Genomic DNA, 25,741 nt, shown 5'->3' on the forward strand with positions numbered 1-25,741 from the left:
CCACTAAATTTGGAATGAAAGGTTTGAGAAAGCACTACAGTCCTGGGAAAAAATGCCCATAGGATAGGTTTTTGCTAATTACTATAATATTTATGTTATAGGATAGTATTTGTTGAGATTTTAAAGAATTTATTTTTATTTTATTTTACAATTTATTTTATTCTATTCTATTGTGTACAGTATCTTATTGATCTCTTATTCTAGTGGTTTTTCTCCAATTTTTCTATGCAACTTTGCACTGTCCACTGCTGTAACAAAACAAATTTCCCACGCGTGGGACTAATAAAGGTTATCTTATCTTATCTTAACCACATAACTAAAATGCTGGATGATCACAACTCTGTGGTTCAACTCTGTGGTAGTACCCTGTGATTCCTATTATTAAATGTCTGACATGGGATTAGAAACTGAGTCTGTACCATATTAACTGTGTCCATATTCTTATCACCTAAGCATGCACGTTTACACACTTCAAACACAGCTTGAACGCCCACACACATACACAGACTGAACTTCTGCAAGCCTCTATCTTGCTCTGTGTGTGTGTGTGTGTGTGTGTGGGATGGGGTGGAGGGATAGAGGGAGTATGGTTTAGGGTAATCTGTCACTGTCTCATTACTGGGCCACATAGAGCAGGGAGGTGGGGTGTGTGGTGTCATGCAATAACAAAAAAAAAAAAAAAAAGGAAAAAAAGAATCAGAAGAGAGGGAGGGAACACGAGGAGGGGACCAGGTTACCCTAATTCAATAATGGATATCGGCTGGATGCAGATGAAACTGATGTGCACCTCAGTTGAGTAACTTTAGTAATCATTTGTATCTCAGACCAGAAGCAGCAACTAGGAAACTGTCAAGAGAAAATTGTATATATGTGATCAGCTACATGAAATGTATCCTTTCATTATTTGAGATTAAGCACATGTTTAAATAACCTTTTGCCTAGTAACTTGTGTGATGAACTTATGCAGATACTAACCGCATCCTGTCGTTCTGAACATTTAGATGTAGAGAAGACCAAGCTCAGCTCTTTTACGAGAACATGCAAATGAAGAGAAGGGGAAAAACCCGCTGCTCTTAATGATGTTGTTACCTTTGTACACACACACACACACACACACACACACACACACACAGGAACATTTTGTATAAATAAAGGACGCGGACAGTCAATAGACGCAGATCCTGCGTCTAAAGGGCTGCCCTCGCGAGTAAAAGAAGAACTGCAGTGTTCGTGTGTTTTCTAAACTCAGGAGTCTTGGCTAAAGAAAGAACGGCAGGGTGATTTAAAGAAATCCCCTGTCAGAAACGAATGTACGTCACCTTAAACTGATTTAAAATGTGAAATACTTCTCAGCCTTTAAATTCTTTAGAGCTTTCAGAAATGCTAGCAGCTGCCTTGGGGATCAAAACTTACTATTTTCTTTTACATATCTGGCATGCAGGAAATGCATACCCACAATGAAGAGGCCTTGCAACATGGTGAAACTACAAACTTGTATTTGTATAAATATGTAATACATACATTCCTGAGTTGTGAGCACAAGCGTGAATAGTGATAACGTTTCTGTGTGTTGTCCTCTGGAAAGAGTGTGTCAATAGTAAGCCCTTGATATTAATACCCCTCAGACTTATAGATACTAGAACATTAGCAGGCCCTGATATTTCTTTGTACAGCTAGTAGATGATACTATTTCTCCGCTAGTTACATATCTTTTTAACCTTTCTACACTTTGTTACGGAGCTTGAAATTCGTCTTAGTAAACAACTAAAAGACTTCCTTTTTATAAATCATCAGGTTTCAGGGAAAATTACAAAATATCTTTAGCAGCCTTAAAAATATAATGTCTTTGCTTGTTTTCATTATGTAACATGCAACACTGTGCAATCCTTTTTACTGATTTAGTCAAAGGCTTTGACACAGGCTTCGCAGGAAGAACATTGTTGAAAGGTTTCAAAATTATTCAGGTGCAGGTAGAAGGAGTCGCATATAGCTTCCCCAGAGTAACTAAAGGAGTGCCCCAGGGTTCCATTCTAGGACCACTGCTATTTGTTGCATTTATCTTGGTCATAATATGACAACAGCAAGCTTTCATTTTCAAGCAAACAGTATGGTGAGGATTTGATGATATTCTCCTACTCCTAACCAGGCACTCTGTTAGCTACGATCAACATTTAATACAGTGCACCTAGTGTGTGATTTAAAAATTGTTTTAAATGCACATAAATTAAACTGAAAAAGTTTCCCAAACAAAATAAAAACCACTGAACCTCTCACATATCAATACAGTTCAGGACTCTGAGATCGAGTTAATATCTATTTGTAAGCACTTGGAAATTATAATTGATGACTCTCCCTCTTTTATACCTCACATTCAGTTGCTGGTGAGAAAATTTAAAAACATGCCCTCTAAGGAGATCCCTTCTCAAGCATTTTAACCCCCTCTCACAACTTGCCTCAGGTGACCCCAACAGCTCATATAATGGTGGGGTGGGGCAGTGCTTTACAGAGGTTTCAAATCTTGGCCCTGGTGACAGCAATGACCCATGCTGTTTTTCAACTCATGGCTCATCTGATGACTCAAATGATTAATAGTAGGTCACGAACCCGAAAACCGTCCCCCACTAGAGGTTAAATACCTGGGATTTTCCATCAGTTGTTTTAGAATTGAAGAAGCCTGGATGAGAGGCAAAAACGATCCTGCAGTCCAGTTGCTGTCTTTTCAAGCACTATTGACTACCATGACATGAATGACTGAGAATCTGCACAAATGTAAGTGCCAGGCCAGGATCTTGTAAAAAGAGATTTTTAATATCAAGAGTCATATTTTAATAATAAATATATAAATGAAAATCTTTACACTGTATGTGTGTGCGCACTCACATACACACACACAGATTGCTTTGACTACACCCACATGTACCACCGCTGCCTGGAAGGCTAACAGGGGGGAACCATAATCACACACACAGGAGATAAAGGTGATATGTTGGAGCCATAATGAGGGAACACTGTTGTTGTGAGCCAGTCACTGCAGCTCTGATTACAGGCCGGTGTTCAGTTTCTATACGAGGAGTAAACACATGAGAATACTGCCACTGTGGGGATTTGACAGTAAGCACACACACACTCGCACACACACAGGTTGGTATAGTGTAGATCAGGGGTCCCCAATCTCAGTCCACGAGGGCCGGTGTCCCTGCAGGTTTTAGATGTGTCCTTGATCCATCACAGCTGATTTAAATGGATAAATTACCTTCTCAACATGTGTTGAAGTTCTCCAGAGGCCTGGTAATGAGCTAATCATGTGATTCAGGTGTGTTGACCCAGGGTGAGATCTAAAACCTGCAGGGACACCGGCCCTCGTGGACTGAGATTGGGGACCCCTGGTGTAGATGAAAACACAGCCAGAATGTGAGTGCCTTCATGTGTGAAGGTTTAGTAGGCTGAAGCCCAACACACACCACTTTCCCTGCTTACCGTCTGTCTCTTCAAAAGACAAAGCATGGCCTTTACTGCCCCCAGCTCATTAGCTGCACCAGAGATAGAGATAAACAGCACATGCAAAGACATTGATACGTGTGTTTTTTCACTGATGCTACGGACACCTTAGCAGTTTAGTGGCATTTGGCAGTGGTCAGAAAAGGATCATCTTCTTGCTGATATATACACACATAGCAAGGAACTTATTTCTCTATAACCTACGATTCGTTGCAAAACTATTAAAAAACTATATTGCTAACATTTCCCCTCTTGTAGCAGAATCCACTGTGGTACTGTAAGTGAACTAAAGTATGCCTTTTTTACTGCCTGTTGGTAGATTTGCAGAGCATTCAGCCTGCCACCAGGGATTAGCTCAATTCTCCACTCAATCTCACAAGTGCACACACTATATGAGGGGATCTACTTATGTGTGTGACTGGATGTGCATTTGTTTGTATTAATGTGTGTGTTTGTGTACACACTCAAGGGCGATATTAGTTAATCATAGCCTTCACTCAGCATAAATAAAGACCAATTACTGTGGATCCCTATGGGCCCTTCGCTATTAGCACACTAAAAACCCTAAAGAGTGTTGCCCCATAGCTAATACAGCCTTGGTGTAGCAGTCAGTCTTCTGAATCATGATGATAAGCAGAGGGTAACAGAAGGACAATAATTACAGGATCACAACTACTGGGGCTGGATTAGACATGCATGCAGCAGGGAAGATCAGTAAGTACTCAAAAGAATAATGATAAACATCATGAAAAGTATACCTTTTTGATAAGTGCTAAGCTTTATTTATAACTGACTTTACATTAATAACCAAAAGAAGAAGAATTTGGGTTTCTGCCAGTGATAAAAAAAAATGAGATGGGATTTTGGTTGATAGTAAAAGAGGGCTACTTCTACATATTGAGTTGTCCATTCATTTATGTGTCACTGCATGTATTATACTGTTACATAATGAAATGGGCTTCATATCAATCCTTAGTTCAAAAGGGTATAAGACCTTAAACGGTGTTAAACCGTCTTATCTTAGACACAGAAAATACTGCCATGCATGAACAGGGATTGCTGCAGTTCTACCAAATAATTAAACTGAGGTTGTTTTATTTCAAGAAAATAAAAACTAAATTATTTGAGATGCCACAAGCCAGTGTCCAACCTTTGTAAAGATCAAAGTGCACAGAACTGCAAACTTGCAGTTAAGTTTATGTTATAATAATTAAGTGGTTTTATTTTCTCTGCAACGGCGCGACAGAAATATTTAAAACACATCTGTCCAAAGTAATGGACTAAGCTGGAAGGCATTGCATATGGCACACCCTGTAACATCAAAATCTGCTGTTAAGTGGAAACTATACCCTTTTGCCCATTCGGTCAAATTTTGTACTGTGACTTTTAGCAAGAGTTAAAAAAGTAAAAAGATGAACTAAACCACTGGGTCCAGAGTGCCACTGTGAATTTATCTTTCCTTTGACTTAATGTATACATGTGGACAAGTGAAACAGCAGTCACAGAGATATGTGATCCACAACACGTGCACAAATGCAAAAATACACACACAAATATAGTGGACCCTTGCTGGCAGCCACTCATCACCCGGAGTGGCCAACCCAATTTTGAGGACAGGCTCCTCTTTGTCTGCTGGGGAGGCAGCAGGGATTATGAGCCTTTATACACACTAATCTAGTTTAGCCACGCTGGGAGAGGGAATCTGTGTATCTCTCTCTCTCTCTCTCTGTGTGTGTGTGTGTGTGTGTGTGTGTGTGTGCGTTTGAGAGAGAGAGCGAGCGAGAGAGCAAGAACAAGGCTGTGCATGTGCCTAAAAGTGAGTCACAGAGTCTCTGTGTGTGTGTGCATGTTCCCATAGTGCCCCATGTGGAGGATTGCAAAGAAATATATATTCTATAGTCTGGTTTCTTAACACACATACACAGAAACGCACACACACTCGTACACTCCAATGACACGGTGTTATATTTGGAAACACAATTTCATGCTATCAGTACTGGCTAGCTATTCCATTTAGATAGCAGCCATCTATATATATATATATATTTGTGTGTGTGTGTTATATATTTGTGTGTTTAAGTGTGTTTGTGATCAGGTTGTGTGTCTGTGCATATTGCATTTCTGTGAGTGCACAGCTCACCCGTGTGTCTTGCAGAGACAAGTCATTTTCCAAGTTTATTGAAATTAAAAAGTGGTTGCCATGGCAACATTTGGATTCTCTGTAATTATATTGATTAAAAATGTGAAAATTAATTAAAAAGTCAGGAAAATGATCTCACAGCAGATGATCAGCAAAACATCAAAATGATTCAGATCTGTCTCTCTTTCCCTTCCTCCTGCTCTCTCTGATACACTCAAGCCTTCCCTTCCTGTCTCCCTCTGTCGCACTTCAGAAGTCCTTTATCGCCACACAACACTGAATTATCTGCATTCATTCCTCACACAAGCTTGTCTCCTTTCCTTTCACACTTACTGTATATAAACACTTTATGGCATGATGAAATTTGTCTTCATGTCCAAAGGGATAAAAAAAACAAAGCAAAACACAACAGCACGGAAAATAACACAAACTGCACCGCCTCTCTCTCTCCCCCCCTTCATCCAATCACTCAGCTCATTCACAAGTTTTTAACAAGCATGACAAGACTCGTCTCATGCTGCCAAAGCAGACGCATCAGCAACAAAAGTAACACTCAAAATGAGGAACCTAACAGTCTCAGTTTCTCTCTTTCAGCCTTCTCCATTACTCAGTTCTCTCACAACCCGTCTCTTGTTCTCAGTCTCTTTCCCTCTGACAGAATGAATAAACAGGCTAGCAAAGTGTAATCGCTTTCTTTTATTAGCAACAGCAAACACAGAAACAATGACTTTACCCTGCGCCCCTCCCTCTCTCTTCTCCGTCTGCTCCTCTCATCAGCTTTAATGAACCACAAATCTCATCAGCCATCTTTTCATCAGCTCTGCCATCACAACTTCCTGCACTTCGGCTCAAGTATTTAAACCTGACTACTTATAGCATGTCTGTTTCTGCTTCTGGCTGATGACCAGAAGGACTGAACATAATTCATATTTGGCTGCAAGGCAGAATGCATATCTTCTGCTAACAGTCAGAGTTAATATTAGGTAAAATTTGGTAATGACGGTTTGAGAGGCAGCAGCGTTAGTAGGACAGCTTCGCTTCACAGCTCTGGTTTACTTAGTGGTGATTCACTGCCAGTTAATCTTCAGCGTGTTCACCATGGTGATCTTAAGGAGGATGGTGTTATACATTTGCAGTCATCAGTTGACCGTGTTGTAGAGGTGGCAGTATAATGACTACTTTGTACAGCCTGACCTATTTCTCTCTGTCCCTTTTTTCTTTGTGAAAGGTGCACGTCTGTGTTTTTTTTTCCTCCCTTTAAACAACATAAAATGAACACTGATCTTGTGAGCTGTGATACTAAGCCTGTGTTGTTTTTGTGCATTTAAATATGTAAATGACTGTGAGACTGAGCCAAACCACTGATCATATTCAGAAAAATATAGACAAGGGCCCACCTCTCTCCACTGGCTCATAATGAAACTTGCCTCAGCCCCATAATCAAAGGCAAATGGGAGTGGTGTGTATGTGATTATACCAAGAACATCTGGTGCTAGACACCATCAAAAATGCAGGTAATAGTCAGCAGGTTAGTGATGTGAGGGCATGTCCTGGCTAGTGGCCCTAGCAACTTTGTAACATAACACAGCATTTTTTAAAACTATGTTTAGAGTAATCCTTGATGGAGCAGACCATGTCTCTGGTTTACTTGAAATATTCTGTGACACAGATAAGAATTTAAAGAGAAAACTCTTAAACTCTACAGTGAGGGGATCCCGTGGTTTTGATATGCTGTGGGGTTATTTTGGTGGCATGGCAACAAAGATGGATGGGTCACTTGGTTACGGGGGACAAAACCTACATCCATAGGGCAGCTTTTTCCATCAGGCCATCAGACTGCTGAACACTTCATAGACACCTCACCTTCACTTACCAGAACTTCAACATTATGCACTCCATACTGTATATAAATACCACTGTTTTGCACATACCAACCTCTGTATATTTTATATATCTTATTTTATTGTTTACTTTATTTCATTACATGTATATACACACTATATACACACTCAAACACACACATGTAGAAAAACATATTTAGTATACACATTCAGTAATGTATATACCTTTACATATTGTACATATATTTATTACTTTTTAGATTAGCAATTTTTATATTTTGCTTGTTTTACGTTATTGTATTTTGCACAACTCTGTTGCTTGTGAAGCTCGCACACAAGAATTTCACTCGCATGTACTGTACCAGTGTACCTGCACATGTGATGTGACAATAAAAGTGATTTGATTTGATTTGATTTGAAATTAATGTTTACTGGTCTCCTTTGGGATTTGTACTTACTAGACTTTAACCCAATTTTGTTTTGACTAACATGTTAAACTCCCCCTAACTATGATAAATACGAAATATTGTTCCACAATGCCAAGGTGCATCGAAGCTTCAAGTCAGTTAACTTTGGGCAATGTTCCTGTAATTTGCAAGCCATTTAATATTTGATTATACTGCATGCGGTGTCATTTGTGCACTTCAAGAATGAATTTAAAACACATTTCACTCTTTCTTCAAGTTTTATTCAATTTGTAGCTTTATTCAAGTTCATTTCAATTAATTTCTAATTTCCTCATGTTTAGATAGTGCCTAGCTTTTTATTATTCTAGTATAATTTTGCTGATTTTATACAATGATTTCACATTGAAATTATTTTTTGCTTTCCATCACAATTGCAAGATTTATTTCATATGTCAGGGTTTTCTTGACGCTCTAATTTAATGGAAAGAGTATTAGCTCCATTTCAATCCAGATAGAGAACACCAATAAAGGCTTCTCAGCTATGTGTGGTCTAATTGTGCACCAGTGATTGTGTTTCTTCTGCCTTGCTTTTCACTTCCTCCGACTTGGAGTAGGACTCTTCACCCCTCTTCCCAGTGCTGCCTTAGGAGCGGCAGGGCTAGGAGTTGAAGGGGCAGCGCTCGGAGCAGGCTGGGTCTTAGGCTGAGGGATCTCGATTGGTAATTTAGGTGGGATGATTGTTTTAGGGGTCAGAGTTGGTTTTGCCTCAGGGATTTTCTCCCCATGGCGATACACACTGACCTGAAGATAAAAAAAATAGCGAGACAAGGACACAATGTTAATACCCATTCATGCATTTACTACTAGCGGTGAACACAAAAGGATTGTTTAAAGGGCTGCAGCACATTGCATCATCAATAGAAATTGTTTAGGTATTTTTAATTTTAGAGAAATTTGGATTTTGTATTATTTTGTATTAATTCTGTCAAAATCAGGGTGAGCAAAAGTAACAAGGTCAAATATCAGGCCCGTGTAAGGTTTTTGTGCTGCTGCGATCAAATATATCCCCATGTTGGGCACCAATGGAAAGAAAATATTTCTGAAGCAGAGACGGCTCAGAGTAAATCCAGTCATTTGTGTTACACAGCGGAAACACTCACCACTATATCCACAGACTCTCCTCCATATTTATTCTGGACAATCATGGTATATCTGCCAGAATCCTCCATGGAAACGCCTTTGATCGTCAGACTGGCAAACTTGCCCTGGTCCAGGGAGACCACATACTGGGAAATGAATTCAGAGGTTAAAAAAAGTGAGAAAGCCAGTGGAGGGAGTTTAGCATGATTTATTCTTTAAAATGCCTTACTCAAAGTGGCAGCATGAGCAAAAGCTGAGCACTGGTGCATGGGCTGAATGGACAAAGGGATTAATGATGTATTCCTGTCTTATCTGTTCTGCTGCACTCAACCACGCTCAACCAAAGTATGGTGAAATTGAAAAGCAATACAAATGTGCCCAATCTATATTTTTTATACCACCCAAAAAAAACCCTACTGTATATTGTCTCTGATACTCTAGTCTACACAGAGTACTTTATTCTGAATTGTACCATGTACCACGAGTGGTGCAGACAAGAGTCCAACATTTTAAATTGCCTCTTATACCTGCCCACTCACTTGTAAGGTCTGGACATTTATACATTTTTATGGAGTGGTACTTTCAGTAAGTTAATTACATTATTAAGAGAAACACTTGCCTTTTAATTACAAGAAATAAAACGGTCTATTAGATTAAAATCCTAAAAATGGTAGCCATTAGCATGCTATGTGTTCTTGGTTAAATGCATTAATTTACTAGACCAATGTAGGTTAAGCTGTGTATTATTCAGAAAAAAAATATTCTAATTACAGTCGTTTCTGTGATACAGATATTATAAAATTTGACAAAATGTCTAAAAAGTAGTAACTTCTGCTTATTACACTACTCGAATTGAATTCTCTGGATCTTCTTATGTTCATGTTTGTTTTTCATTTATCTTCATGCATCCTCAGACGCCTCTGTGGTAACTAAGTGCATGAGAGACACTCCAGAGGTTTGGAAAACTCATCAACAAGGGCCTTGATTCTTGTTTTAGACAGATTATTAGCAGGTGAGGGAATGAATAAAGGAGAAAACTTGAACACAAATTCCTCCTGGACAGGGTTTCTCAAACTTAAATCTTCAAAGCTGGTAGAAGCTGCAGGATTCTGATGCTGTTGAAAGAGCTTTCGTCGACTAGCGACAGACTGTAGACTTACTGTACTCTGGTTGGCAAGTAGGTTAGTGAGTTATGAGAGGTAGAGTTGTTCCGTTACTGATCTAGGATTATGCTGATAATACTGACCCCAAAATGGGTAGAAGCGTAGTGTAGTTCCCTGAATCTTGGTGCTCTCAGTGGTAAATATACTCACCTGCCACTCGATTAGGTATACGTTGCTAGTTTTGGATTGGATCCTTTTGTCTTCAGCCTTAACTCTTTGTGGTGTATCTTTAGCAAGATGCTTAAAACATTCATCAGGGATTTTGTTTCATATTGACAAGATGGCATCATGCTGCTGATCTCATGCTCCACCACATCCCAAACGTACTCCATTGTTGATCTTCTATTGTTGATCAGAATACTTGGTCGCACCAGAATACTTAGACTAGCCCGTCTGTTACAAATAACCCTGCTCATGTACATTCAAAGTCTCACCTTTCTTCCCCCTTTTGACCCCCCTACATGCCTAAATGTACAGTGTTGCTGCCATTGGCTGATTAAATATTTACTTTAATAATTTCTTGAATCGGTGTACCTAGTAAAGTGGCTGATGAATGTATAAGAAGTGCTTTGGCACAATAGGGACAACATCATATTCATGAAGTTCCTAACAAGGAACTAAAGTATATCAATGGTTTTGGGGTTTACTGCATTTTATTACTACTAATCATTTGTACTAATTTAAATATACATGAAGCATACTTTTTAGAAAGTACTTCATTAGCACTTTCAGTATTACCAGAAATTGTTTTTTAATTACTGCTATTTCATTATTTTATATGAATACTGGTTTTAATATCATGGTAAGTATTATAGACATTGACTTTTGAACAGACATTATCTGATCAAATGGATCTGGAGAGTTCTCAAAATAACATGACATCATGAAGCATATTTTAGTAGACACATACTGAGTGTGAAATTTCCACAAGACAAGTTAATAGAAACATTATGTTGTAATTGTGTATGGTTAATGAGATAATTAATCGTGAGACAGGAGGGGAGGAGTTGAGTTTCTGAAGAGGTTAAACAGAGTCAGAGAATAAGGCAGTATTTATCGGGTAGGAATCAAATAAAAGTACAAAGCCCCATCTGAATATGAACTGGTTGTACATGTGACTTGCATACACAATTTAATTAGCTGAAAACAACTCCAATAAGACATTTACCTGATCATCAGGCTCGACTTCTGATCCGTTCTTCAGCCATGACACCTGAGGTTTGGGGTCTCCACACACTGTACATGTTAAACTCAAAGTCTACAGAAAGCATAGAAAATACCTATTAGCAAAATGAGACAGAAAGCATGCAGTTTCACACACTTAGACGCCTACCTTCTTTTCCATAATGGTGACCACATCAGGCAGTCCTCCCACCACCTTACCACGGTGTAAAACAAACAGTTGTTAACATTCTAGGTTATTCCTATTGTTTATTATATTAAGCTATTATATAAAGGAGAACAGGAGGATAAACTTACTCTTCTCAGCGTATGCCTCAGCCCTGAAAAATCAAAGCAGTTTTGTATTATTATACAAATTTTATCACTAGCAAATCTTTATATAGTTCAAGCTTTACTTTAGCCAAATCATTTCTGGTTAGCTTTCATTACCTGGCTCTGACCACACATCATTTTTTCTTTGTTTTTTTTTTTTCTTTTCTTTTCGGTTAACTAACAGTGGTCAGATGGTGTGCCACAAGGTGCGTTAGATTTACAGCCAAACCTCCTTTTAATATTGTTTACTTCAGGAGTTTCATGTATATTTCCTGGGGAAAAATGATATTGTTATGTGAGCGCTGTTGGAGCAGCATGGCAGGACCAGAGGTCAGCCACAAGACCAGATGGTTGGGGAAACTCTGCTCTCCTCTTGGCAAGTTGATGCTCAATCAAAAGGGTAACAGGGTGTCACTTGTTTCAATGTGTTTGTAAAGTCTTGTGCTTAAATGTCTCTCTTTGAATGTTAATTAGAAAAGGGATTTGGATGGTTTCCACACTGCATGCAGTGTTTAGTGTTTGCAGTCTCAATCCCTTTCCTAAAAGGATTTGCAAAATGTGTGTGTGGGTGTGGGGTTTGCTTTGGCCCAATTAGCCGACAGACCCCAAAGGATCTCTGCTACCTGACTGCTTCTATTTTTAACCAAGATTTTTATCTCAAATTATAATGCGCTGGACTCTTTCCAGACAGCCAGCGTTGGAGTTTTTGAATTTGCTCAACTTAAAGATGCAGGGTAATTTTTCGTAATCATTTCTGCAACTCGAGTTGCAGTGATTTAACAAGACTTTTCAAAACTGTAGCTGTAGGTGAAAAAAAAAACATACTTGAATAATTGGAACCAGGGCATGCAGAAGTTTTACACCTCTTGGAGCTCTTTAGATTCTGCTCATGCAATAGTGCCAGGGAAGCGTCTGATTCAATTTGCAGCTTGCTACATGCATGCAGCAGTGTTTTAAAGCATACACACAGTTTCTTCAGTCACAGAAAAAGGAGAATAAATCATCAAATAATATAGTGACCTAATCTGAAAATCATAACTTTAGTCTGGGATTAAATCCTCAGTCAGACTTCCACAGTAGACCTTTAAAAAAAGTGCACAGGTCCTTACAGGGCAAAGCACAGGCAAATTAAACAACTAAAATATTCAAAACAAGCAGTTAGTTTTAGTGTAGCAGTTTGGAGTTAGGAGTGCACTAATCAATGCATGGATCTACACTGATTAACACTGAGCATATAGTGGTTACAAAGGCTCATACAGTCTTCTGCAGTGTCTCAAATGATCTGAAGGCTTTGCACTGTTTGAAATGTGGAGATACAAATGTTAATGAAATTTCCAATAGATGTTTTAGTATTCAAATACAATCAGAACGAGAGAGTCGAATATACGTGTATTTATAGAAAACCTCATGCTTTACATTATTTGAAGCAGGAAAACAAGACTATTGTTTCCTTATATGAACACAGTGTAGCCTGGGAAATCATTACTTTGAACTATTAGATGTCAAACTCACAGTTATGAAGCAAATGTGAAGGAAGCAGTGATTCGTCATTAGGCGAGCCAGTCTGACACATAAAGGCACAAGTTTAAAAAAAGAAGAAAACAGCTTTGAGAATATAGTCTTACTTTAGTTTCTGGAACTCTGCAAAGGCTTTCTCATATACTGTTAAATACAAAAACAGAAAACTGTCAGTGTCACAACACATGCCAGTTTACTTTACTTTAAATTTAGACACACCTAGAACCAAAATAGTCTTTATAATATCAAAACAGAATCTTTCCCTTTTCCTGCTCATGAACATGGCAACTTTTTTTTTTAAAAGAAAATAATAGTTTTAAGATGAGAGTGATGCAGTAAACACAGGAGGAATGAACTCTTTCAGTCATAACACTCATAAATGTGTTTTTTTAACATTAAAAAAAGTAAATTTGAGAAGTTTTAGTGGAGATTTTTTCCATACAGTGCTGTGCAAAAGTTTTGAGCCGCAGTAATTATGCACGTAAAGGTACAATTAAAAAATGGTTCTTTGCTAATTTTTCTGTTATGTGTAGACACAACACTGCTTCAACCGTTGAGTTGGGGGTTTTTATGCTTGAATGTTACATAGGTCAGTGTTGGGTGGTTTAAACCAAAAAAAGCCATTCCTCTATAATTAGCCAGGTACCAGGACTGGACTCGAAATGAGTGAAAAGCAGCTAATGTCCAAAGACAAACTTTTCAAGGCTTTCTGTCTTTCAAACTTTCAAACTCAAGACTTTTGCATTGTTGTGTATGTAATCCGATCCACACTAAAATGTATGTAACTGACAAGCAGCCAAGCAGTCCAAACATTGAATTCTTTTTAAAAGTGAAAACTGGAGACTTTCATACTCAAAGACTAGCTGAAATATAACCAGAGAGACTACACGCTGAAAGAGAGCCATAAAAACAAGTGACTGTTTTTTTCTACCCTCTTTTTACAGAGTTCTCGATAAAAACAGGAATTGACTCAGGAGGGAAGGAAATAAGAGTGGAAAAGTACTGAAAGTACTGACCATCACCGCTGAGGTCCAGTGTGCGTTTATGTGAGTTTTCAGGGTCAGTGATCACAATGGAGTACTTGCCCTTGTCCTTCTCCACTGGTTCAACTACCTGTGATCAGCGAAAAACGATCAGCCACATGACGACAGAGGCATCAACTCAGTGTCTTGCTATTTATTTCTGCTTTGCGTGTTTTGAGCTATGATTTAAAATGAGATTAATTTAACAGGTAGGCTAATTACAATTATAAAGCTTTCTGACAAAGCGATCGGAAGACACGCTACTTAATCAACTTTAATGAATTTTAAACCATTTTTATTCATTAGCTTTCCCTTGTGATTATCCCTTTAATTTATCTCAAAGTTTCCTCGTCTCTGCAAAGACACTTTGAGGACTTTTACAAGCAACACAGACGAGCAGCAGCACCAATGTCTGAGGTGCTTTACTGTCATAAAGTTACTGATGTGTGAGATTCCTCCGAAGCATATACTGTTCAGCTTTGTATAGAAGATGATAATACCTCCATTGTTGCCATAGTCGGGGTTCCACCAATCACAATCTTGTCACTGTGGGAGAGTTTAGTCTCACTGAGGAGAAGAAAAGAGAGGTTAGTGTGTGTGTTTGTGTGGTGGGGGGTTATTTTTGAGCGAGTCAGGTAAATGAAAATCATGTTTACATGCCTCGCTAATGTCATGCCGACCTCTTGCTCTTACACGAACCCACAGAAAAGACAGTGAGATATTTTAAAATAAAATCTTCATAATTTTTATTCAGTTTTACTTCATTGTTCTGTCCACTTGTTTTTATTTTATGAACCCATTTTTTAACATTTTATAATTTCTGGAGTGAACTGGAGTGCTTTTAAGTGCAGAAAAGCCTTCCTTCTTTATAGAAAATAATAGCTGTGTGATTTCTGTCACAAAACAGGGCAATTTTACTGCAATAACAGGGATAATGAAACCACTTGCCAATAGCCCATCAGAAGTTTTATTATGCGGCTTATTGTTTTTCCCACTCGCGGCAGTTTAACTTGAGGGAAAACCAGAATAATGCGTTTGTGGTCAGCATGTTTATAGGTGGACTTAAAAGAATACTCTAGTAAAACAACTACCAGGACTACAAATACTGGAGTTATGCGTATTTTCTTCCTCCATTCCTTATCTTCATCTTCGTACTCCAACTATTTGGTATTATGTTTATATTTGTGAGGCAGTGTTAATTCTGTGTTTAATCTAATTCCTTACCCATTATACCAGGTGATGTTCATCTCTAAGGTGTAATACTTCATGTGACACTGCAGCTGAATGCCTGTTGCTGTGCAGTTTATCACAAGCTCTGCTGCACTGGCTCCTGGAGGAGGTAATGGAGGCGATGGAGGTTGTGAGGACCACGTTTGAAATCAAAGTAAAATACATGTTTTCCTCCAGCTGCTGGACTCTGTGACCTCGCTATGCTGTGAAAGCTACTGCATGCAGAGATGAATTAATTGAATAAAAATAAACTTCCATTTTCAGCCATTTGTAGGATCTAGTTTGAAATTCCCTTTTGTCCAGCTTGGAGAGGAAAATTCTGCTAATGAAGCAAAGAGCAGATTGTTTATATCCTGGCACTCAGTAAAGCACTTCAACCATGACAGGTTTTATTAACTTTTTTTTTAAGCCGTTATACCTAAAAGGGCATTTTATACTACACAATGTCTGTGTCAGATTTTCCTCACTGCACATTACAAGTGGGCAAGTGTGTCATCCACCTGGTCACATCACCATGGTTTCCCATTATCACAGTAATGAACCACTGCTGTAACAGTTGCTGCAGAGCTGTCAAGTGACTGTCTCTTAAAATAGGACTAAGATGCTCCTCCACACTGTCACTGTGACAGCGCAGTGGAATTTTAAAGTGATTTCACCACATGATGGCACGATGGCCAAATGCTTCCAGCATGACAACTTCTGCCACACGCTGATAAGTGTGTGTGTGTATGTAGCAGAGGGTTTTTAAAACAAGACCCATATCAGTCTGATGATGGATCTACCAAATCTCTCATCACTGGGGTTTGATGGTGCCATGTTAAATTTAGATAATTTGAACTGGATCCCTACAGTGGGTAGAGGGTGGTGCTGGTGGTGTGTCGTACCATTTTTAACATGGATGTCTCTTTATGAGATTATTGGTGTGTGTGTCTGTGTGCAGAATGCAGCAACTTACCAGCCAGTTGGCTGAGCTTGTTTATGGCATCGTCAAAGACTAGAAGAAAGGCAGAGGAACATGGGGTCAGAGACAGAGCCAAGAGGATGGAAAGGCATGATGCTGCTCTCTGGTGGCTGCATTCAGAGCTCAGTAAGGAAAGGTTTAATGAAAACATGGGAATATGTTACTTTATGGTTTCCCAACACAGTAATGAAAAAAAGAAATAGTTTATAACATTATAAATGTTTTCCCCATGTCAAGCATTTTATTTATTCTTTTTATAAGAATAATACACTGTAGGTAAACAATGATACTTGCTCAGTAAGACATCAAGCTAACTATCCAGACAGTGAACTTGTCATTTTTATTAAGTGGTAAGATGAACTGCAAAAATAGAGAACATGTTTACCTTTTCCAGAAATGTTTATTTGGCTCATATCTTTTCCTCTGTCATCGCTGATGGTGGCTTTGTAAATTCCTGCTGTCTTCATTGAAAACTGGAGAAGAAACAGTGTGACATAGGGAATACAGATTTGTCCATTTTGAACACAGCACGAGGACAGCGTTGGAACCCCCCCCCCAAAAAAAAGAAAAATAGTCTTTAGTGCCACAGTGTGCTCTTACCTCTTTAATTGGCAGTTTACAGACTCCTGATCCCAGGTCAGGTTTTACATCCGGGATGATCTCCGTGTCTTCTCTAAACCAGTGAAACACTGATTCCTTCTTCAAGTTAGCAACCTGTTAAAATCAATAAAAACTGCATATTATCATTTTCGAAAAACAGGAAGTGAAGTTTTATTGTCTCACACACACACTTTATATTTTATACAATTCATCGAACAATGCAAATCCAGATGACCAGGGATGTGCTGTATATAAAGTCTTGTTTATGTGGTAGTTTAGGAAGATCAAGAGATGTCGACGAGGCTTTTGAAAGACAAAGGAAGCAAATGCCTGCAGCAAACGGATTAAAGTGAAAAACAAATCTCTTAAATGTTAATGCATTGGTGCTTTTGTTTTCTGAATATAAAAATAATACTAATCGGAGAAAATGGTAAAACACAGTTTAATGCTTGGCTGTTTAGTTAATGAACTAAATGGTAAGAGTGCATTAGCATTTGAAGAAGGGGTTATTTAAAATGCCTGTTTGCTGCAGGACAAGTACACTTATTTTTGCCTACAAAAGTCAACAAGTCAACCAGAGGTTCCCAAATGTTAGCACATAACTGTACCTCATCAACTTTTTGCAGTAATTCTCATCCACTTGATGGATTTAAACATAAATCCTGTCTTTCAACCAAAAAAACTTGAGGCTAAATGATCCCAAATTGGAAGTAGAGCATTTTTCTGAAAACTGGTTGATGTTTAAGCTTGCTGTGTTTTGGTACTCAACAGTTAAATAATGAATGCATATATTTACTATATCTCTGCATAAATCAAAGATATGCTGATGTCAACTTAACTGTCCCGGAGCATATAAACGGCGACTTTAATTTTAAAATGTTCTTGATAATATACTTCATTCTAACAAGGGCAGGAAAAACCCTGACAATTCGAGTTATTATATGTCTGGACCTTATCATTACGCAGCACTGTGGCATCCACACTTAGTCTCTATAGAATATCTGCTCAGTAAGTGAGCCTCCCATTTGTCAGACTGTAAATATTCAATAAATATCGAGTACCACTGTGTTTACCTTGCAGACCAAAGTGACAGAGCAGTCATCCCCAATCTGAAGTGATAGAAACTCACTAAAGTGGGGGCCTGTAGTGAAAAGAAACATGAGAGGAAGCCTTGAAAATGGACATAAGCTTTTATAAAACACTTGAGGAACCTTGTTATAAGCTGTATTAACTGATGTGTGGTTTTAACTTTGCAGCTCGAGAGTTTATGCAAAGATAGTCTACTTCTCTCCTCTATGCTCACTCATTAGTTATCTCCCGGGCAACATAGTGTTGTGCTGGTCTCAGGCTAAATTAAGAACAAAGCTCTTACAAGCTTAAAAGTGGATGATGTTTTGTATTTCTTACCCTCTTTGACTCTGATGTACTCTCTCCTCTGGAAATCAGCCTCAGCCAGGGCTGCTTTGAAAGCTATGTGCACATACAGACACACATAAACGAAGAATAATTAAAAGATCAAAGTGTTGCTATAGATTTTTTTTTTAGTGGTCCCCCATATGAGAGCAGAATCATAATTTATGAAATCAAGCATCTTTAGTTGAATCTTAGGGAGTCCTATAGACATGAAGTTCAAACCCTTCTCTACACTGATGGGCTCAATACATTTCCATAATGGGATCTCTAATGCAGCAGATGCTAAGTCTACTGTCATACCAAAAAGCCCATTCTATACACTCTCTGCTACATGTCTGTGTTTCTCCTGGCTTAGGCTTGACAGCATACCCCCTAATTAGTACGCTGAAAAATAAGAGGTTGTGATAAGTTCTTTCTGCACACATCCACTTAATATACATTTGTGGTTTGATACAACTGCAATCCAACCAAGAGAAAAAAAAATTACAGTCCAGAGGTTATTGTTCTTTTTTTGTTGAATGTAGTCGGATACTGCAGGTTTTGTGGGGTCTGACTGGGTTGGAATCACATTTGAAAGGCTGATCGTAGGACAGGAGTAAACCTTGGCCCCTCTTACCATTTCCAATCAGAACCAGTGAGCTCTGTGCCTTTCCTCCTCCATCTGTGATCTGGCAGGTATATGTCCCCTCATTCTCCTCAGTGAAATGATCCATGATGAACTCAATGATCCCTGTAGCGACGTCATGACCCATCTTGTTGGGCTGCAGAAAAATAGAGTTGTAATTTTAAAAAGCCTACTTGACGACAGACTTTGTGAATATCATAACTTTTGTGTAGTTAAAAACAGCTGACTGAACTATTGTCTTGATAGAAAAGTAGGTTGTTCACCTTGAAGCTAGAATATAAATCATTCATCTCTTCTGTTTTTATTTGCAAGGTTCAATTAAATGGTTTAGTCCATACTTTGGGATCTTTCAGTTTGAGCCTCGCAAAAATTGCAGCTGAAAGAAGACTACCTGGCTAACTGATATATCATTTTCCGGACAGGAAAAGGGGAAGAGCTTAGGCAGGTGATGCAAAAGCAGGTAAGACTTTTTTTTGGGATCAAATAAAAAGAGAAATCTGCCCCTAAAAAAATAAAGAAATCAGAAATCTTCAAAGGCAGAAGAAGAAAGAAAAATAAAAGCATAAAAGAGGGAGAACGAGAAATGAAGTGAGCAGGTAAGACAGATTAAGACTCAGAGGAGAAAGTTTTAAAGAAGAGATTAAAAAGGACAAAGAGAGAGAAACTCAGAGAGATAGAAAGAGTCAGCCAAAGGTACCTACCTGGGTGTCTGATATCATAACTGAGCGCCAGCATCTTTACCAACTCTATAAGGCACAGACACATTATTTTATAGACACAGACGTGCAGTTATCATACATGTGACATTTTATGCATTGGTCTAATTTTACCATTAGCTTCGATGAGGTACCAGATAAGTCAGGGAGAGGAAAATCAAGAAGCAAAAACATCAAAACTGAAGATTAAAGCTGAAAGAACGACATTACATTGTGACTCATAACTGGCCCTGAATGCTTACCCTGAAACACAGACTGTATTCTGAGTTGTTGTATTATTGGAGCCTCACCAAGTACCTGTGATATAACTGAAATAAATGAAACCTTGCGTGCTAGAAGTTCAGAAATTATTGCGAGTTACAGTGGAATAACTGTAAGCCGAATGGGAAGCAATCAGTGGAAGCCACTATTATAGCCTCGTAGCAAACTGGTGCAATAGAAGGAAAAGCGTTGTGAAGCTTTCTGACAGAAATCCTTTTGCCACGAAGATCTGGTGGTAAAACATGTTCAGTGCCCCAAGCTTGGAGAAATAATGCGCTCTGCTAGTATCATCAGATGTGTAATGAAATTGTTTGTTGCCTGGGTGCCAGGGTGATTGTTTTTAAGTATGCTCTCACTACTTTCATCTTTTATTGCATTCTACACACTGCCTTAGTTCTCCGATACAATTTTCTTTTGATTTTGGCTCAAGTCTGTGCTTTTGATGTAGTTATTAGGGTGTTGCTCTACAGCTGTTCAAATTTTCACGATCAAGGCATGAGTGGTATTTGCATGCAATAGTTTAACAGAGGTAGGAAACGGATATGGAATGCAAACTAATGCGATGAGATGATTAAGATAATAATGGCAACATCGCAAATTACCATATGTCAACAAGGGCAAATGAGCCATGAGTATAGAATACAAATAAACATAAACATGAGAGATTTCATTAAGTCTAAGTTGCAGATTCTCTTACAGATTTTCAAATTTTGCATGACAGTTGACTGGGTGCCTAAGCATCAGAGCCATCCTTACATAGCAATGAATAGAACCTACCTTCATTAGAGATTGTGTAGCTGGATGACACTCCCTCTGTGTTTGTGACAGAAACAGAATACGTCCCAAAGTCTTCCTTATCTGGGTTCTTGAAGATCAGCTTAGAGCTGCAGTGGAGGGCGGAAGAGAAACACAGACACACACAGTCAGAGAGATTGTTCAAGCTGAAATTGAATGCAACTGTTTGATGTCATATGCATGTCATATATGTGTGTGTGTGTGTGTGTGTGTGTGTGTGTGTGTGTGTGTGTGTGTGACTGTGGTCTTACTGGGTGCCCTCAGATTTAATCACTACCCCTTTAGAGAAATCTGTGATTTCTTTATAATCTTTCTTCCAGATGAACTTGGAGCCTTCGTTTATCTGGCAGGACTCGAATGACAGAACAATGTCACCTGACTTCTCATCCACCACACAGGACACCTCCTGGGAACCTTCAATACACAGACAAACATAGTTTTTAGACTAGCCATTTTTGTCTCCAGTTAATGCCCAGAAAGCCTAGACTGCTATTAATGTGATCTTTGATATTTGATGGATTGATAGCACGTGTCCACTCGCTCTTAAACTCTTGCCTTCACCACTGTCAACAATAGTGCAACACTCACTCAAAGCAAAACCATAGCACTTTGTATGCTTTACAAAGATACAAAGAGAAACTTGGAGACACATATTTATGAATTTTAACACCCTACATTTTAGGAAGGTATTCAGTTTCTGTCTGCTGTTAAATGTTACCTGCCACGGCCTTGGCAGTCACAGGGTCAGAGGCCATTGAGGCCATAACCACTCCTGCAGCATTGACTGCACGCACTCTGAACACATAGGTAGTGCCCACCTCCAGACCTGTTACCTAGGACACAAACAGACAATCTGTTGTTGCTAGGGGGAGTGGAGGTGTGAACGTCTGTAAATTGGTGTGGTAACTTTCAACCTGTGCAAAATTGACAGGTAAATAAATTATGACATAATAACAGCATATTCTATTCTGAATCTAACAATACTATTTATTTTGTTGATCACTTGGTGCTGTGAATAAATGTAAAATATATCATCCTTTAGCCCAGCAGCAGCTGGATCTATTATTATAATTCCCCTTCTTCTTTTAGGCAACATACCCTAAATATTAATAATGCATGAGTAATCCGTATTGTTTCAAAGCATAAATGGTCTTTGTGTTATTATAATTACTCTTGTCTTATTTTACTTTACTGACTTTCCATTATCACACATAAGGTGATTCACCTTTAAAAGATTTCTTAAAAAAACAAACAAACAAAAAAAATGCTCAAGCCCCCCCCCCGCACGTGCGTGATGGAATTTCAAAGTGTTCAACGGCCATTCCACGATCTCTCCGGGGTGAGGTGAGCAAAAAAAAACCTACTCAGCCCTGCACTGTTTTGTTTTTTATGTTAAAATGCGTGTTTGACATTTAAATTCATATGCCCAGTGCTTTTAAAGTTAACGGAGTTCAAAAAAAGAGGGGGGAAAAGAATAACCTTTAATTTGCTAGAGCTAGTGCTGCAATCTGAATCCTAACGGGCAATTTGCCACTCAATTTTAGCCGTTGGGCCGCATCCCCCTGAGGACCCGGTAGGCCAGGGGTCACTAACAGGCGGACCGGGGTCCGAGTCCGGACCCAGACGCCATCCTATGTGGACCTAGACTTATAGTTAACAAAATATTAAATTATATTTAATTTTGACGGGGCGATACAATTTTAAGCGGTAACGTTACATTGTATTAGACCAGGGCCGTGCAGAGACGTTTAAATGGGCGCTGTAACAACTTCTACTGTTATAACTTGCACATTACTTTTCTCAGCTTATATATACACTAACTTATTGAAAGTTACATGTCTACTTTTTTAATGCACAGGTACAATAAACAATCTGCACTTTTCTAATTATTCTAAATATTCTTAACTATTTAAACATCTTTCAGTATCCTGCTCTGTTTGCACACTATGTGTACGCTAATTTAAACAACTGTACTGTACTCTGCTCTGGTAACTATTGTCCATGATGTAAATATGTAAAAATTGTGCTTCTGTTCTGTGTCCTGCTCTGTTTGTATATGTGTGTTTTTGCTGCTGATACAACCAAATTTCCCCTTGTGGGACAAGTGTCATCCTTTAAAAAACTTACTTACGAAAACGGTCCCGCCCCAAAACGTGCAATAAAAATATTATATATTCATATTTTTTTTCCACTTTAAATTGGTCAGTCTTTTAAAACTACTTCTGCCTGAAATATTCATATAAAGTTTTAATTATATTTTCGTTGTTTTAACCCTTTAAATCCCAGTTTAATTACATGAGCGCCCTGTTTTTTTAGCCCCCAAAAACAAAAAGACTAAATATTTTCCATAAAATACATTTGAAGTAATATTTGATTATTATTATAATTAGGCCTTTAGATGGGTCAAAGATTGGCACTAACATTCATTTTGATCGAGCATTATTTTTTGCAGCACCATAGTAAATTATAATAAAACGGTATGTTATGTTTTTAGTTTTCACATACTATGTGCTTATTACCTCGTTGTTTTTGTTTGTCACCGGCGAATAGCGCTGCGCTATCGCGATGGAAGAGAGCATCGCCGAAGTCGATGGCGGATCATTGTCCGCGGGTGACCAAAATACTTTTAAATTTTTCAAAAATCACCCTGTTACTGTTTCATTCATCTCCCTTTCGCTCCCAATTTTAAAATGAGTGGCAAAGGTGCTTTTTTTTACCGTTTTTTTTGCGATCCATGTGCCTTTCCGGAGGATCGGCGATGCGCGCTGGCCACTTCCGCCGTCAAAAATAAGTACTTCCGGGGGCACAAGCTGGTTTTTCCACCACAACGGCACTGAAAAATTAACTCGAAGCCATAATAGTCTAATTTGGTTTTGGTTCCAGCTTTTATATTCATTCTGTTTGTAATGCATTGTGGCCTAAGAGAAAAGACGGAAAAAAGGTGTGTGTGTGTGTGCGCGCGCGTGTGTGTGTGCGTGTGTCTTTTTTTTTTTTTTTTTTAGCCATAAAGACCTTTATTTTATTTTTTAAAACATACACGCCATTGTCTAAGACTGTTACTGACACAAAATTGTCATTTATTTGAGCAGAAAGTCTATGGAATAAATACGGAATTTACTGCGTTTCACCCACTTGCCCAAAAGTGGGAAAATGGCGCCACCTGGTGGACAAATAAAAAAATTACAATTTCAAGGCCCTGAGTCTAAAAAGAAATAAATAAAAATACATAATAATAATTTTGGGATGAAAAATAGCGTTTATAATGGTTGTCAATGGGCCGAAAACGGTCCCTAGGGTGATCAGTGTGAGTATTTTTGCTGCTCAGCCATTTTAGGCTGATTTAATAAAATCAGACTGAAATTTTAAAAATTTTTAAAAAACCAAACCGTTTGGTAAGTTTGGCTATATTACACCCAACACAGTGGAAATGGCTTTCATATGAAGAAACAAAGTGGCACAAAAAGGGCCCAGTATGACACAAGGGTTTAAAGGATTATTCTATTCTATTCTATCCTATTCTTTACTTCTGTGTGATACTGATTTTTTTTTCCTTTCTTTTTCATGTTGGATCGTTTTGAATGAAGAAAAAAATGGAAAGGTATTTTTATGAATTGTGTGCTCATTTATTCCTTCTGGATGTTCTTTGTATTAATAAAAAAGCATGTAGGATTTCATACATTTATAGAATTTCGACCAAAACAAAGTAAACTTGCTTCACATATTCTAGTTGGTTAGTCAGGCTGCAAGTACTTCTCAATTTTAGTAAGAATGATTGATTATCATTTTCTTTTCCCTCAGAAAACCAAACAACAATGAAGGTAAGAAAAACTATTGCAAAAAACTTCTGCAGTGTCTTCTCAGTTCAGTTTCAGTTTTATTTGTCATATGCAAGTTAGCACAGGGTCAACATCGCAATGAAATGTGTTTGACGAGCAGCGGTCTCTCAGCAGCATGATACAGTAGGAAAAAAATATAATAAAATATAATATAATAAAATAAAATAAAAATAGAAAAATAGTAAAGAGCAAAATATTAGAGAGACATGGTAAAAGAGAAAAGATGACTAAATATATATGTATCTATAAATATAAATATATGTACACTAGTGATTAAATAAGAAAATCTTGAAAAGAAATATGACAGGAGGGCAGATGGGATATTGCACAGGAATGAGCAGCAGAAATTTACAGTATTGCACTTTTTAAATATAAACTACAATAACAATAAAGTGAAGTGACCAGTGCAGATTAATCAGAGTACTTGTGAAGCTGCAGGGTAGCTTCTGAGTCCTGTGTTGTGTGTGTTTAAGTGTTGTGGTTGAGGTGTCGTATGGCTTGGTGGTAAAAACTGTTTTTAAGTCTTGTAGTCCGAGCAGACAGACTCCTGTAACGTCTGCCAGATGGTAACAAGGAGAACAGTTGATGTGCTGGGTGGCTGTGGTCCTTGATGATGCTGTGTGCTTTACGGAGGCATCGCTGGTGATAAATGTTCTGAATGGCAGGAAGCCTCGTGCCAGTGATGTGCTCTGCTGCCTTCACCACCCTCTGTAGTGATTTACGGCTGCTGGCAGAGCAGCTTCTGTACCAAACTGTGATGCAGCTCGTCAGCAAGCTCTCAATTGCACACCTGTAGAAATTTGAGATGATGCTGGCGTTCATGCCAAACTTCCTCAGCCTCCTAGGAAGTAAAGCCGCTGGCGAGCTTTCCTGATAGCAGTGTCTGTGTGAAGGGTCCAGGAGAAGTCCTCAGTGATGTTGACTCCAAGGAACTTGAAGCTGCTGACCCTTTCGACCTTGACACCGTTGATGTGGATGGGCTGGTGTTCCCTGACTGGTCGTTTCCGGTAGTCCACTATCATTTCTCTAGTTTTGCTGATGTTGAGAGTCAGGTTATTTTCCAGGCACCACTCGTACAGTG

At 38.5% G+C, this 25,741-nt stretch overlaps 1 protein-coding gene across 1 annotated transcript; it reads right to left on the reverse strand.

The window, feature by feature from the left end:
* Positions 1-7,908: 7,908 nt before the first annotated feature.
* Positions 7,909-20,913, reverse strand: LOC102082492 (M-protein, striated muscle). The gene is made up of 18 exons (XM_025909046.1): positions 20,807-20,913; positions 19,754-19,798; positions 19,044-19,188; positions 18,422-18,484; positions 18,088-18,155; positions 17,015-17,128; positions 16,800-16,887; positions 16,409-16,447; positions 15,448-15,553; positions 14,759-14,786; positions 14,218-14,314; positions 13,309-13,345; positions 13,196-13,254; positions 11,669-11,691; positions 11,523-11,567; positions 11,358-11,447; positions 9,047-9,172; positions 7,909-8,687 (listed from the first exon to the last, which is right to left on the reverse strand). The coding sequence occupies exons 2-18, from the start codon at positions 19,769-19,771 to the stop codon at positions 8,478-8,480; spliced, it is 1,356 nt and encodes a 451-aa protein (XP_025764831.1). The 5' UTR covers positions 19,772-19,798; positions 20,807-20,913; the 3' UTR covers positions 7,909-8,477.
* Between the last annotated feature and the right edge of the window lie 4,828 nt (positions 20,914-25,741).

Source organism: Oreochromis niloticus, linkage group LG1 (assembly GCF_001858045.2).
Source record: "Oreochromis niloticus isolate F11D_XX linkage group LG1, O_niloticus_UMD_NMBU, whole genome shotgun sequence".
Taxonomy (NCBI): domain Eukaryota; kingdom Metazoa; phylum Chordata; class Actinopteri; order Cichliformes; family Cichlidae; genus Oreochromis; species Oreochromis niloticus.

What these genes read in the sequence shown, in the direction of transcription:
- LOC102082492 (XM_025909046.1), bottom strand. An exon ending in CAAGCTCAGCCAACTGGCTG is followed by an intron (nt 15,554 to 16,408) that starts GTAAGTTGCTGC and finishes TACCTCCTCCAG; the next exon opens with GAGCCAGTGCAGCAGAGCTT. An exon ending in AACATCACCTGGTATAATGG is followed by an intron (nt 14,787 to 15,447) that starts GTAAGGAATTAG and finishes CTCCTCAGTGAG; the next exon opens with ACTAAACTCTCCCACAGTGA.